General features: G+C 35.5%; 1 protein-coding gene and 1 pseudogene across 1 annotated transcript in view; one reads left to right on the top strand and one right to left on the bottom strand.

The window, feature by feature from the left end:
* LOC107733167 (Golgi resident protein GCP60-like) overlaps window positions 1-5132 on the top strand; it is a 9057-nt gene extending 3925 nt beyond the window's left edge. Inside the window, exons 5-8 of the mRNA XM_016544699.1 lie at window positions 1572-1734; window positions 2628-2808; window positions 3457-3711; window positions 3812-5132. Coding sequence (XP_016400185.1) covers window positions 1572-1734; window positions 2628-2808; window positions 3457-3711; window positions 3812-4026 — 814 coding nt within the window. The 3' untranslated portion in view covers window positions 4027-5132. The remainder of the gene's footprint in view (window positions 1-1571; window positions 1735-2627; window positions 2809-3456; window positions 3712-3811) is intronic.
* Window positions 5133-5369: 237 nt separating this feature from the next.
* LOC107733166 (epithelial cell-transforming sequence 2 oncogene-like) overlaps window positions 5370-13269 on the bottom strand; it is an 8139-nt pseudogene continuing 239 nt past the window's right edge.

The following is a 13269-nucleotide window of genomic DNA, read 5'->3' as shown; positions in this document are numbered from 1 at the left end:
ATTTTCGATTCTGAAATCCGCTTTGATCGTCAAGTTAACAGCGTTGTGAAAACATCTTTCTTTCAGTTAAGAGAATTGTCTAAACTGAAACCTATCCTTTCAAACAAGGACTTGGAGACTGTTTTGCATGCCTTTATTTCCACACGGTTGGATTATTGTAATGCTCTTTATCTAGGCATAAGTGAATCCCTGCTTGCCCGTCTTCAGTATGTCCAAAATGCTGCTGCGAGAATCTTAACAAACACCAGAAAACGGGATCATATAACGCCCGTATTGATGTCTCTTCACTGGTTACCTGTAAAATACAGAATACAATACAAGGTGTTAATGTTTGTCTATAAAGCATTGCACGATCAGGCTCCTGAGTATATAAAGGACATGTTAATCTCTTACCAGTCTCAACGTCATCTGCGCTCCTCTCAGAATATGCTCCTAACCGTCCCACGGTCTCGGTTGAAGCGTACTAGAGACCGCGCTTTTTCTGTTGCTGCTCCTGCACTCTGGAATGTGTTAACATTATTTATAAAATCCTCGTCAAGCATGGACATTTTCAAAAAGGACTTGAAGACCTACTTATTTTATCAAGCTTTCGGCGTTTGATTAGGTCAGAGAATTGTGAGGGATTGGCTGCATGTTTTTCTTGATGTTATGTCTTGTTGTTATTTTATGTTTGCATGAATTTTAGTATTATTTATTATTTATGGACAGCACTTTGGTCCATTTGAATGGTTTTGAAAGTGCTTTATAAATAAAAGTTGAGTTGAGTTGAGTAACAACAGTAATAATTAATAATAATTGAGCACCAAATCAGAATGATTCTGAAGGATCATGTGACACTGAAAACTGGCGTAATGGCTTCTGAAAATTCAGCTTTGTCATCACAGGAATACATTTACTTTAATAATAATAAATTATATATATATATATATTAATAAGAATAAAATAAATTATAACATGTATTATATATTCAAATAGAAAACAGTTATTGTAGATTGAAAATGTATTCAATTCATATTTTACAATATTACTGTTTTAACTGTATGTATATATGGTGACCGTGATTTCACCAAGTACAACATCCTTGTTGATCCTGGAACAACATTCCAATTAACCAATCAGAATTGAGAGATAACTTTTCAGGAAATATCTGTTTTAGGCTTACGAACCGGGTTAGGTGCTTCTACACCCTTGTTAATCAGCTATAATTTCACACTGATTTTAGGAATAAATTATGGGTAGGGTTAGGTTTAGGGGTAGGGATTGGGTTTAGTCTATATTTTTGGACAGAAATGTTGATCCAGGATCAACAAAAGATGTTGATCCAGGAACATGTCTTACTTGCCAAAATCACGGTGACCATGTGTATATATATATATATATATATATATACTGTATGTGTATATGTTCAAAAACATAAAAAAATATATTAATTATTCCAAACCCTTAAATAGTGTATATATTGAGCATATAGAATATCAAATAAAAACTTGAATGAATATTAACTGAGGTTTCATAGAATTCAGCTTTAAAAAAGTTTTCATCTCTATGTGTATCACCATCTATGTGTACAGACAACATATCATGGCTGTTCTGAATGCACAAACAGCAGTGCAGTTTCAACAGTATGCCAAACAGCAGCATCCAGACAATCCAGACCAGCAGCAGTTACTCATCAGACAGCTGCAGGAACAGCACTACCAACAGTACATCCACCAGGCCCTCCGCTTACAGCAGGTACGAATATGACTGGAGACTTTAGATTCAAGTAAGCTTCTTATCAGATTCTTATTGGATTCTTAAAGGGTCGTTAATATTTTGACATACTAAGAGGTCTTTGTTCCTTTAAGCATACTGCAAGTGTCATCACTTAAAACGTCTTCCTCAGTACAAAAAAAGGTCTTGTTTTGCATATTGTGGGATTTGTGACGTCGCCTTTGGCATATACATTTGTGAATGACTGCCTCTAAAGCAAGACACCAAGAAATCATTTTGCATCATCGCACTATTGTCCACGGCCACTGGCGTTCAGTCACTTAACAGCTGACACCTGTTTACACCGGACACGAGTGTTGCGTTGTGTCAAAAGCCAATGAAACCCATTATAATCACTGGTGCTGTCTACACTGGACACAATATACAGATATCTGGCCAATTTCTGATGTACTCCACATGCTTGAGCTACTCCTGACAACAGGACAAATGGAAAAGTAAAGGAACATTCACATTTGTCCGGTTTAAACAGCATGTATTCATCTGTGCAGCCTTCAAAAGGACTTCAGCAGGAATGGGTGAATGATTTATTTTTAATGGCATTCCGAATCACGGTGGAGGATCATATGTTAGGAGAATTTGATGGCTGATTGTTTTGTAAATGAGGCACAGTCTAATGGAGAGTTTGCACAGAAACGTTTGTTGAAAGATGAAGCAGTCAACTGTATTAGATCTGACAGCAGCTACATTTCAATTCCTTAAAACGAATCATATCAGACAGAATGTTTTTGTGAATATATGTTTTTGTGAAGAAAAAAAATATATTTATACTTAATTTTAACTGAACCTCAAGGAACATGTTATAATAATGAAAAAATCTGTCATAACCCCTTTACATTTCTCCTGTATGACTTCAGATGGCCTTGCAGAAGCAGCAGGACTCAAATGTGACTCAAACGTCAGAAGCTCTTCCTGCTCCTGTGTCAAATGAAGCTGCGCCCACCTGCAATCCCAACATCCAATCAAATTCATTAGAAAATCAGGAACAACAGACAGACTCAAAAGCCTTCCATTTGTGTGTGGAAGGCAAAACGGGAGGTATGTTTTGTCTATCTATCTATCTATCTATCTATCTGTCTGTCTATCTGTCTATCTATCTTTCTGTCTGTCTGTCTGTCTGTCTATATACTTTCTTAAATTTATCAAAGTGATAGTGAATACTTTTACATTATTATTTTCTAATGATAGTAATGGTAATGATAGTAAAGACTTTTATCATTACCATTTTATTCATTAAAAAAAATCCTGAAAAAAAAAAAATGTATCACACAAATATTATTAAGAAATAATAGAATGAGATAAGAATGATTTCTGAAGGATCATGTGACACCGAAGACTGCAGTAATGACTGCTGAAAATACAGCTTTGCCATCACAGGAATAAATTGTATACAGTTATACAGTTTATATAATTATACAGTTCTTTTGAATTGTAATAATATTTCTCAATATTATTATGTTACTGTATTTTTGATCAAATGATGGTATAAAATTGTGTATTTTATGTATATAATTATTTTATTTTTAAATTTTAATATTTATGTATTTGTGTCTATTATTTCTGGTTGTATTCTACAGTAATAAAAATGTATAAATATAATTGTAAAATAAAATTGTAAAAAAAATTCTTCTAGCATACAACCAAAAATATATATATTTTTAACCTTTCTTTCTTTCTTGAATGCAGAAATACCTATCATTGCTCCCTCTATGTGGACACGGCCTCAGATTAAGGAGTTTAAGGAAAAGGTGTTGCACGATCAGGACTCTGTGATCACAGTGGGCCAAGGGGAGGTGTTGACAGTACGGGTGCCCACTCATCAGGATGGCTCACACCTGTTTTGGGAATTCGCCACCGATCACTACGATATCGGTTTTGGGCTGTACTTTGAGTGGAAGGACTTGACCATGCCAGCAAGCACTGAAACTACTGAAACTAAAGGTAAGAGGGTAGATTTCTTTGACAAGGAGATAAATTCTTAATCAAATATTCATTATTATATCAGATTTCTTTTTAATTTGATTCTGTTTCCTAATTTAAGGCACAGAACAAGTTGAAGGAGAGAAGCAGGCAGAACAGGGCAGAAGTCCACTGGTACATGAGGTTGTCCCCGTTTCCCGTCGTGACAGCCATGAGGAGGTTTATGCAGGCAGCCACCAATATCCTGGTCAAGGAGTTCATCTTCTGAAATTTGACAATTCCTACTCCCTCTGGAGGCCAAAGGTTGTCTATTACAGAGTTTATTTCACTAGATAAACATCAGCAGACCAGGTTCTGCATTCACAATCCACCTTTGAGCATGTTGAGAGTCTTTAACAGAGGCACACTACTCAAGCTGTTGAAATATGTGGTTTGTTTTGAATGCAAAGGTATTTGCATTGTGTTCTCAAGATACATGAATCTTACTTTGGAGTCATGATCCAGTCCTTGGAATTCCTGTGCTTTAGTAATTTGTTTTTTTTCCATGCAAGAAAACAATTTTCCAATATCTTATATGTTTATGTTGAATCAATGAAGGAGTGGTGAATACTAATTATTTTTTAATTGATGTGATTGATTCAAGCACTTTAAAATAAAATAAAAAATCATTAATGGATCCCACAACAGGTGATATTTCACCATGTATTTCTTGAGTTTATAGGACTTTTTTTAATTGCTGCGTGGGTGGTTGAAGAGATCAAGCAATAGTAATTTAATAATTGTTACTTTTTATATTAAGGCCTAATCTTATTGTAAACTTCATTATTCTTTTCTGTTTTATATGTTAATTATAACCAGACGTTTAAGTTTTTGTTAACCTTTTGAAAGGTTATCTATATGTTTGCACACAAAAAAAAACCTATTTGTGCATAAAAGCAAGTCAAGAACTACTAGTACTAGTTCTGCAAAATGTTGGCTTTCTGGTAAAGGTTCATATTGATATATTTTGTGTATTTTCTTGTCTAAAGCAGACGTGCGTATCCTGCTGATACAAAAACATATATGCAACTACGCAGATACCACAATTTTGTACACTACAATGATGGAGACATGTTGTGTGATGTAGATAAAGATTCTAAATACATTGGATTAATAGTTCAGATGATAGTTTAAAAATGTTAATTATTAGTGGCAGCTAATCTTGCAGCTAAGGTGTAACCATGTAACGTGGTGAGGGATTTTTGTCTTTTTAATTATATTTTTTGTATAAATGGCACAATTGTCCCATTGATATCTGTATTCCTTTGGGAGGTCCCGCAGTGCAACCTAAATTTTGTGTGAGAACAGTATATTTTTTTTATTTGAAATAAATGCCTTAATACCCTTCACAAGTGTGCAAATTAAATATGAAGAATATTTAAATTATCGTGAAAATTATTGTATAACCCCATGTATGATTATCCTATTTTTCTGCATTGTTTCAGCAATAAAGTAACATGTATATATTAAAAACTTAAAAACCACAAGGTTAAAATCATCCAGTATACATAAAGATAGACTTTTATAATTCAATAATTCATACTTTAATCATGAAAATCAAACATTATAATCATACCAAGTCAATTTGCTTTGTAATAAGTAATCATAGTTTCTTCATATTTGTAGTACTATGTTCATCTTTAGTTACGTGTTATAGCAGCTTTTATAGCACTGCGTAAAGCAGACAGCAGCCTGATCTTGTCCTCTTCTCTGTCTGTAGCACAGATCCACTGGCGCTTTGGGCTCTCCAGCTGAAAAGCGTTTCGAACATCTGAAAAGATTATGGATAGGTTGAAATATACATATATTATTTTATATTTTGTAACATAATAATAAATATGACATATAAGCCAGATAAAAGTCAAATAAATGCAGCTTTGGTGAGAATAAGATACTTCTTTCAAAAACATAAAAAAAAAACACAATTATTCCAAAGTTTTGTCTGGTAGAGTAGTGTACAGTAGTATATATGGTATATAGACAACATCATGAACATTGCATTTCAGTTTGTAGTAATAATGACATACACTTTGTATCTGTGATTTCTGTGAGATTTAGGCAGTGAAGGGCCACAGAGGCCAGAAAGGTGTGAGTCGTGTTCACTGCCAGACTAAATGGCACGTTTGACACACTCTTCTCGGTCAGCACTAGAGCATCATTGAACAGAAACAATCCCAGGTCACTCACATGCTCATACATCCTGAGAAAAAAAGAGAATAAACATATCACAGATCAGTAGGGTTGCTTGAGCAAATCTGCTTCCATCAAGGAATATAAAGTTCACCCAGAAAATGAAAATTTGCTTAACGTACTCACCTTCGGGCCATCTAAGATATATAGACGAGTTTGTTTCATCATTGGAACAGATTTGGAGAAATTTAGCATTACATCACTTGCTCGCCAATAGATCTTTTGCAGTGAATGGGTGCCGTCAGAATGAGAGTCCAAAAAGCTGATAAAAACATTACAATAATCCACAAGTAATCCACATGATTCCAGTCCATCTGTTAACATCTTGTGTAGCAAAAAGCTGCTTGTTTGAAATAAATAAATCCATCATTAAGGTAAGTATTTCACTTCAAATCGTTGTTCTTAACAAATATGTCATATAACAAATATATGATGTGAGAGAACAACAGGGGATGGACTTTTTTCGCTGGAGGAAGCATTTTTAAGAATTATGGACTCTTATTTTGGCCAGAAGCGAAATGATGGATTTGTTTCTTACAAACACGCAATCCATCAATTAACAAGATGTTAATTGATGGACTGGAGTCGTGTGGATTACTTGTGATGCTTTTATCAGCTGTTTGGACTCTCATTCTGACGGCACCCATTCACTGCAGGGGATCCATTGATGAACAATTGCTGTTTCTCATTTACTCATCGTAAATGTGATGTAATTTTTTTAAACTCTTTTACACCTTGGATGGCATGAAGGTGAATACATTTTCAGAAAATTTTCATTTTTGGATGAACTATTTCTTTAATAAAAAATAATTTTTTTATTAATTTGCTTGTAAATTCAAACATATTGAGTTATGCTGTTGTTAGTCATCTACAAACAGAAAAGGTTGGCTTCAGGTAAACAGAGAGACTCCTGTTTCTCTGTCATTTGATCTCAGGTCAGTGGCAGCACCTGAGAGAGGCAGCAATGTCTCCATTAGGGCAGCTCAGTAATGCCACATCCTGTCTGGTGATCAAGTATCTGCTTTCCTCCACCAAATTCTAAATAAAGTACAAAAATACTGTTACACTATGTGTATGAACACTGACATCTGCATATAGTGCACTGCAAATATTCTGTTGTTTTAAGTACAGATAACTTGCCTTGTGACCTTTAATGGCCTGTGAGAACCTGATCTCTGTAAATAAATGATTGCTGTGATGACTATGCAACTTACTGGGCATCTTTGGATTGTGCTCTGTGCCTCCATGATTCTCAAGTCTCGATCCAGACTCTTTTTCAACTGGAAGTGAATAGCAAAGCACAGTCTTAAATTAAGGTAAACACACATACATGTTCATATTTATTCACTGAGCACTTTGTTTTTGAACACACCTTGTGGATGAAGCCTCTGTAAGACAGCAGTGTGTTGAGGGCAGATGATAACTGTGTGTAATCCGGGTGCTCAGACGGGGTGTGTAGTGTTAATGCCTGAAGCAAAGTCATATACTCCTCCACTCGTGCAGACGGTGTGAGAAACAGCTCCTGGAGACTGAATGTACAGTTGGAGTGTTGCTAGAGTCGCTCTTGTACAACTTTGTTATTTATCACAAAACTACCAGAGTTGTAATTTGTACCTCAGCATTCTGGTAGCAACAGTGCGGTCGTGTCTCTTCAGAAAGGTGCGGAAAACAGGAAGCATCTCACGGCACTACAAGACATACGAAATTATGCAACAGATAATGACAATGATTCAGTATATCAAATAATTTACAAAAGTATTATACTCCAGTATATATAAGTATACTCCAGTCTTCAGTGTCACATGATCCTTTAGAAATAAATTCTAATATTTGGTGCAAGAAACATTTTTTTATTTTTATTATCAATGTTGAAAACAGTTGTGCTGCTTTATATTTTTTGTGGGAACCATGGATACACTTTGATGAATTTCTGATGAATAGAAAAGAAAAGCATGTATTTTTACTTTTTTGTAACAATGTATTTACCTTCAATTTCGATTAATTATTATATTATAAATATCATGAATTATTATTTCATAAATATTATTAGTTTAATGTAACTAACCTTGCCTTGTCATAAATAGGTAAAAAAAACTTTTTTTTTTGTCAGAGACTTGCTGACATTGACAAAGTCATAAGGGTCTGTGGGGGTCTCTATATTATCATTTCCTGTTTTATCCAGTTTTTTTCCCCCCTGCATGTTTCTGCACATTGCTTGTACCACATGACTTTGATTTGGCAAATAAGTATTTTAAAATATTTCTAATATTTAGCAAAGCTTCACTGCTTTGTTTCTAATAACATAAAAATATCTTATCAATGTTTTCTTTTCAAGAATTTCATTCTTTTAATGAGATAATGAAATTTTCTTCATTATGATATCAACTTAGACTTTATAAAAAAAAAAATATCAAAATATATTTTATTGAAGAGGATTATTCAAGTCACATTAACATACCTTGTCTATCGTTTTTAGAATGGTAGGATAGTTGTTGAAAAAGTTAGTGTAGACCCGTAACTTGGTGCAAAACTTGACACAAACATCCCCCACACACTGCAGCGGACCCCACTCTTCCCACCTCTCAGTCAGCTCCTTCAGAAAAACACTGTGAAGAGCAGAGTCTAAGTAAAATGAGAAAGTAACAGAAATAGAAACAGAAAAGTACATGTGGAAACAGGGGAAGTATTTTACTTGTTTGTCTCCAAAACGTCCAGCAGAGAGCTGAAGATGGTGATGAGACTGACTGAGCCGACGATGGCTCGGTTGGAGTCCAGTGCCGCTCTGAGAGGAGTGTAGTACACTGTGGCCACCGCTTGAAGTTGTCTCACGTATGTTTTCTCACTATTTAAAAGCTCTTTGCACAAATCACTGCGTCTATCTGCATCACTTAACAAGCCCTTACAAAAAAGACACATTTTTAAGCAATGAAGGCATTTTTGGTAAACCATTTTTGGTAAACTAACCTTTGGAGATTCTGGACTGAGGTCATTAAAGGAAGCACTTTCTGTAAGAAACAGTGTGTCGATGTTCTTCAAACCACTGTTGACTGATGACTTGAGTAGAAAGTGTCCCAAGAAGTCTAAGGGATCATTCTACAGCACGACAGCAAAAACAGTGAATCAGATTTAGTATAATGAAGTGTGATAATCTGAGATTTACTGGAACAAAATGTTTCTTGTTTACCGGAGTCTCATTCATCAGGGCCACGAGCCCATGAACCAAACACTGCATGACCTCTGATTTAAGGGAAATGACAGGCATCTTTATATGATCCCAGAGGAACAGACCTGGAAAGGCCACACAAACCAGGAAAATGGTTTGAATACACACACCGGATACCCTCCTATAATATAAGGTATTTAACTGACGTAACTGCACAAGACTATGTTTTAATTTCTGACTTGCCCAGGATGCGGCCTCTGATCTCTTGACACATAAAGTGCAGCTGTGGCCCCAGCTGTTTCCGCAGGTCCTTACAGGCTTCCTCTATCCATTCAGCCTGTCTGCACCAGCTCAGAAGGAGGCTCTCATGCAGGTACACCAGTGGAGGAAACTCACCAGACCCAGACCACTCACTGAAAACTAGCAGAAATACAGAAATTGCGCTTTCAAAAACATGTGGTACTTGACTTAATTTATGTATAATCAAATAAATAAATAATAATAATAAATTAAATAAAATTAAAATTAAACAAGAAATGTTTTTATTATTATGATTTGAATATGAATATTATTTTATGAGATATAAAGATATATTATAAAATATAAGTATATTTAAAATTTAAAAAGTAACATGATTATAATGATTTATTAAGAATTATTAATATTCTTTATTATTTTGTATGAGAATATTTATATAGAAACAATATACATAATACTGAAATTCTATAATTAAATATTACATTTTATTACATTCATGGATGGATGGATGGATGGATGGATGGATAGATAGAACATTTGGGCTAAATATATGAGAACATCTTCTATACTGTTAGTTATGTAAAAAGTATCCCAGGATGCACCTCATGAAGTTGGTTGAATTAACAGAGCTTGCAGTGCTCTAATCTAGACAAAGGTCTTAGATAGTCTTGATTTTTTTTTTTTACATTTTTTGGTCACTACATAATTCTACTTCCATTTGTGTTATTTCATAGTTTTGATAACTGTACTATTATTCTAAAATTTGGTAATAAATAATAATGTGTTCACACTTTTGACTGAATATATAATAACCCACTCTTAAGAGATTTTTCTGCAACTCACTGTGCTGGTAGGAACCCGTACAGATCCCTGTGGGAGCTCTGACATTCAGACCAGTCAAAATGGACAACTTCCTCATCAGATCCATCCCTGCACCTGAACAATCAAACAACTCCTGAATAAAAGATACTTACAGAAAATGTTACATGGGACAAAATGCCACTGGGACAAAACAGACAAACTCTACCAGAAGCTGCCAGGGGAGCAAATATGTTCAGACTCCCTCCTTCTGAAGCAGGAACTACCCAACCACACAGATTCTCCCAGAACTCCCTCACACACGGCTTCAGCACTGTCTTCTCATTAATGCTCAGCCCTGGATAAGAGACAATGTACATGCTGTGTGTACATTAATGAGGAAAAAAAATTTACTTGAATGATTTTAGCAAATGGCTGCAATATAACAAAGAGTGAAAAATTTAAGGGGGTCTGAATACTTTCCGTACCCACTGTATATAGATAGAGAGAGAGAGAGAGAGAGAGAGAGAGAGAGAGGATGTGATCACTACAGAGATTAAACCTTTACATTTCAAATATTTCATTCTATTTTCTCTTCTATTACATTATATTTTAAGCCTATAGATATGGATGATTTAGTAGAGTGTTTGTTTTGTTATGTTGACTTATTCTCATGATTTACAGCTACTTTGTATTGCAATTTATTGAAGTAATTCAAGTATTTGGCATAAATTCGACAGCAGCTGTGTTTTACATGGTTATAAAATCTGCCCTCATAAAGAAAAAAAAAATCATAAAATCTATTCCAGCAGGCAAATACGGAGCCCCTAAAACTGCCTGTTAATTTTGTTTTTTTTAAGTAAGATTGGACCCAATGTTGAATTAATCAGGGAAATTACCATCTGTGAGAGTTATCTCTTCTGTGCTCCCTGTCACCAGAATGCCGAGACTTTGCACCATCCTGCCTTGGATCACCCTTTCCGCCAGAGAAAGCAAAGCCTCCAAGGTCATTCCTTGTGAGTCATATGGTAAAACCACCACAGACACTGCCAGAAGCAGCTAGAAATATGAAGTTGAAATCCTTCGGTTCATAAACAACTGTCTATCAATCAACAAGAGACATAACTCAATGATAGACATGAATGAGAAATAACAAAGTTTTACTTCATATCCAGGAACGCTAGATGACACAAGCAGGAAATGAGGAAGAGGTCTATAGGAAGACTTGACTGGCTGGATGAATAGTGAACTGTAAGGAAACAGCATGCTCAGGATTATATTTTAAATATTGTTGTGAGAAGAATTACAAAAGGTACCAAAATAAGTATAGAAAAATCCAGAAAGATATTCACCAATGTTGTTCACAGTAATACTGACCTCATAGTTTTCAATAAACTGGTGCTCCCAAGAGTGTTATTCAAGCTTAAATCAAGCCGTGGTTCTCTTATATCCACACTAGAGAGTGAACTTTTCAATCGACACTTGTCCTACATAAGACAACCATGACAAATAACACTTTTGTGTACATTTTCCTTGCATGTAGTACAAGACTAACAGTGTTACATCCAACTTGAAGATGAGTAACTAACATGATCAACATAATCAGTTAAATTAAATTAAATTAAATTTGGATGGGACAGGTTAGTAGACAAACACTTTTTAGTTAATAATTATGCATCTTAATTAAAGCTTTTGCTTTAAACTTTTATTGTCAGTGTCTCACCCCAAATTGAACAAGAGCAGCAGTAAGACTGAGTGGCTTATGAATGGTTCCAGTAAATGATGTGCCCAATTTGCTGGTGTTTAACCATGCCCTCCTGGTCTTCAAAGCAGCCTCTGTGGAAAAATCAGACGGGACTATAAGGACCAGACTGTCAGCCAACTGAGATAATTAGCCTCAGATAATTTATATTAATTAAAACTCCTTAACCTCGATCAGATCATTTCCTAAGGGCATGTACAGTACATGAAATGCTGGAACCCTGGCACTCACTTTTATGCTCTGCTACCTTCTGTCTGATAGTTTGTCTTATCTTGTGTTCTCTCCATCTATCCTGTTGCTCCTCTGGTGCTGTCAAACTCTCATTCAAGGTACCATAGACACCTGCTGCTTCCCGTGGAGTCAGAATATCTAAACTGGCGGTACAAGCCACATAATGTCTTTTCCACGCCCCATACTCATGATCTGAAGGGCTGTAGGGAAGAAACCAGCCTAGGCGGATGCACTTTGGAGACCACAGACAGTCCTAGAGAATCACATAGAGATTGTACTGTGGGTGAGTAAACTTGACATTTCTGGCAGTGATTTTCAAACTAAATTTACCCTAGTTTAGAAAACTTTGGCTAACAATGTTTAAATTAAACAGAAATGTAATAAAAAGCCTGGTATCTAATAAATTAAAGTCACATTTGTACTGATTAATTTCTTACCTGCTCTGCCAGAAATTTCCAGTGCCAGCACACCTGTGCTGCAGAGCAGATGTCTCGAGGACTGAGGAAGGACATGATGTAGAGAGACAGAAAGCGAGGCAGCACAGCTGTGAAGTCCATTTGAGTGATGGGGACTGATTCTGCCAAACAATCCCTGGTGAATCTGAAATGATAAAAATATATATTCCCCCGGTTTCACAGACAAGGTTTAAGCCTAGTCCTAGACTAAAATGTAAATCTGAGCCATTTCAACTGAAAGAAACTTGCACTGACTGATTTTAAAACATGTGAGTGCCTTTGTTTTGTCTTAAGATGCACACCAGTAACGCTTTTTTCTAAGGCATGTTTATAAAAATTACTTAAATGTCCTAACTGAACTATGGCCTAATCCTGGCTTAGGCTAAACCCTGTCTATGAAACCGGGCCATTGACTACAAATTCATTGTCTGAGAAAGTGGAGTTCTTGTGTGTGAATCATGTAAGATCAGAAATTATGCATTGAGAATTTACTTGAGCTGGGTTTTGGAGCATCTTTTCAGCAGCTGACATAGAAATTCTTTTCTTTGTCGGTCCATCCACAGATCAAACCAATGGAGGATGAGAGTTGTTCTTTCCTGAAAAAGCTGCAAATTTGTCAGATTTAAATGTTGTTGTTCAGTGTGTGTGTGTGTGTGTGTGTGTGTGTGTGTGAAAAATGTAAA

This window comes from Sinocyclocheilus rhinocerous, unplaced genomic scaffold (genome assembly GCF_001515625.1).
Source record: "Sinocyclocheilus rhinocerous isolate Xijiao unplaced genomic scaffold, SAMN03320098_v1.1 scaffold8, whole genome shotgun sequence".
NCBI classification, from domain to species: Eukaryota; Metazoa; Chordata; class Actinopteri; order Cypriniformes; family Cyprinidae; genus Sinocyclocheilus; species Sinocyclocheilus rhinocerous.
This window is presented reverse-complemented; position numbering and strand designations above follow the sequence as displayed.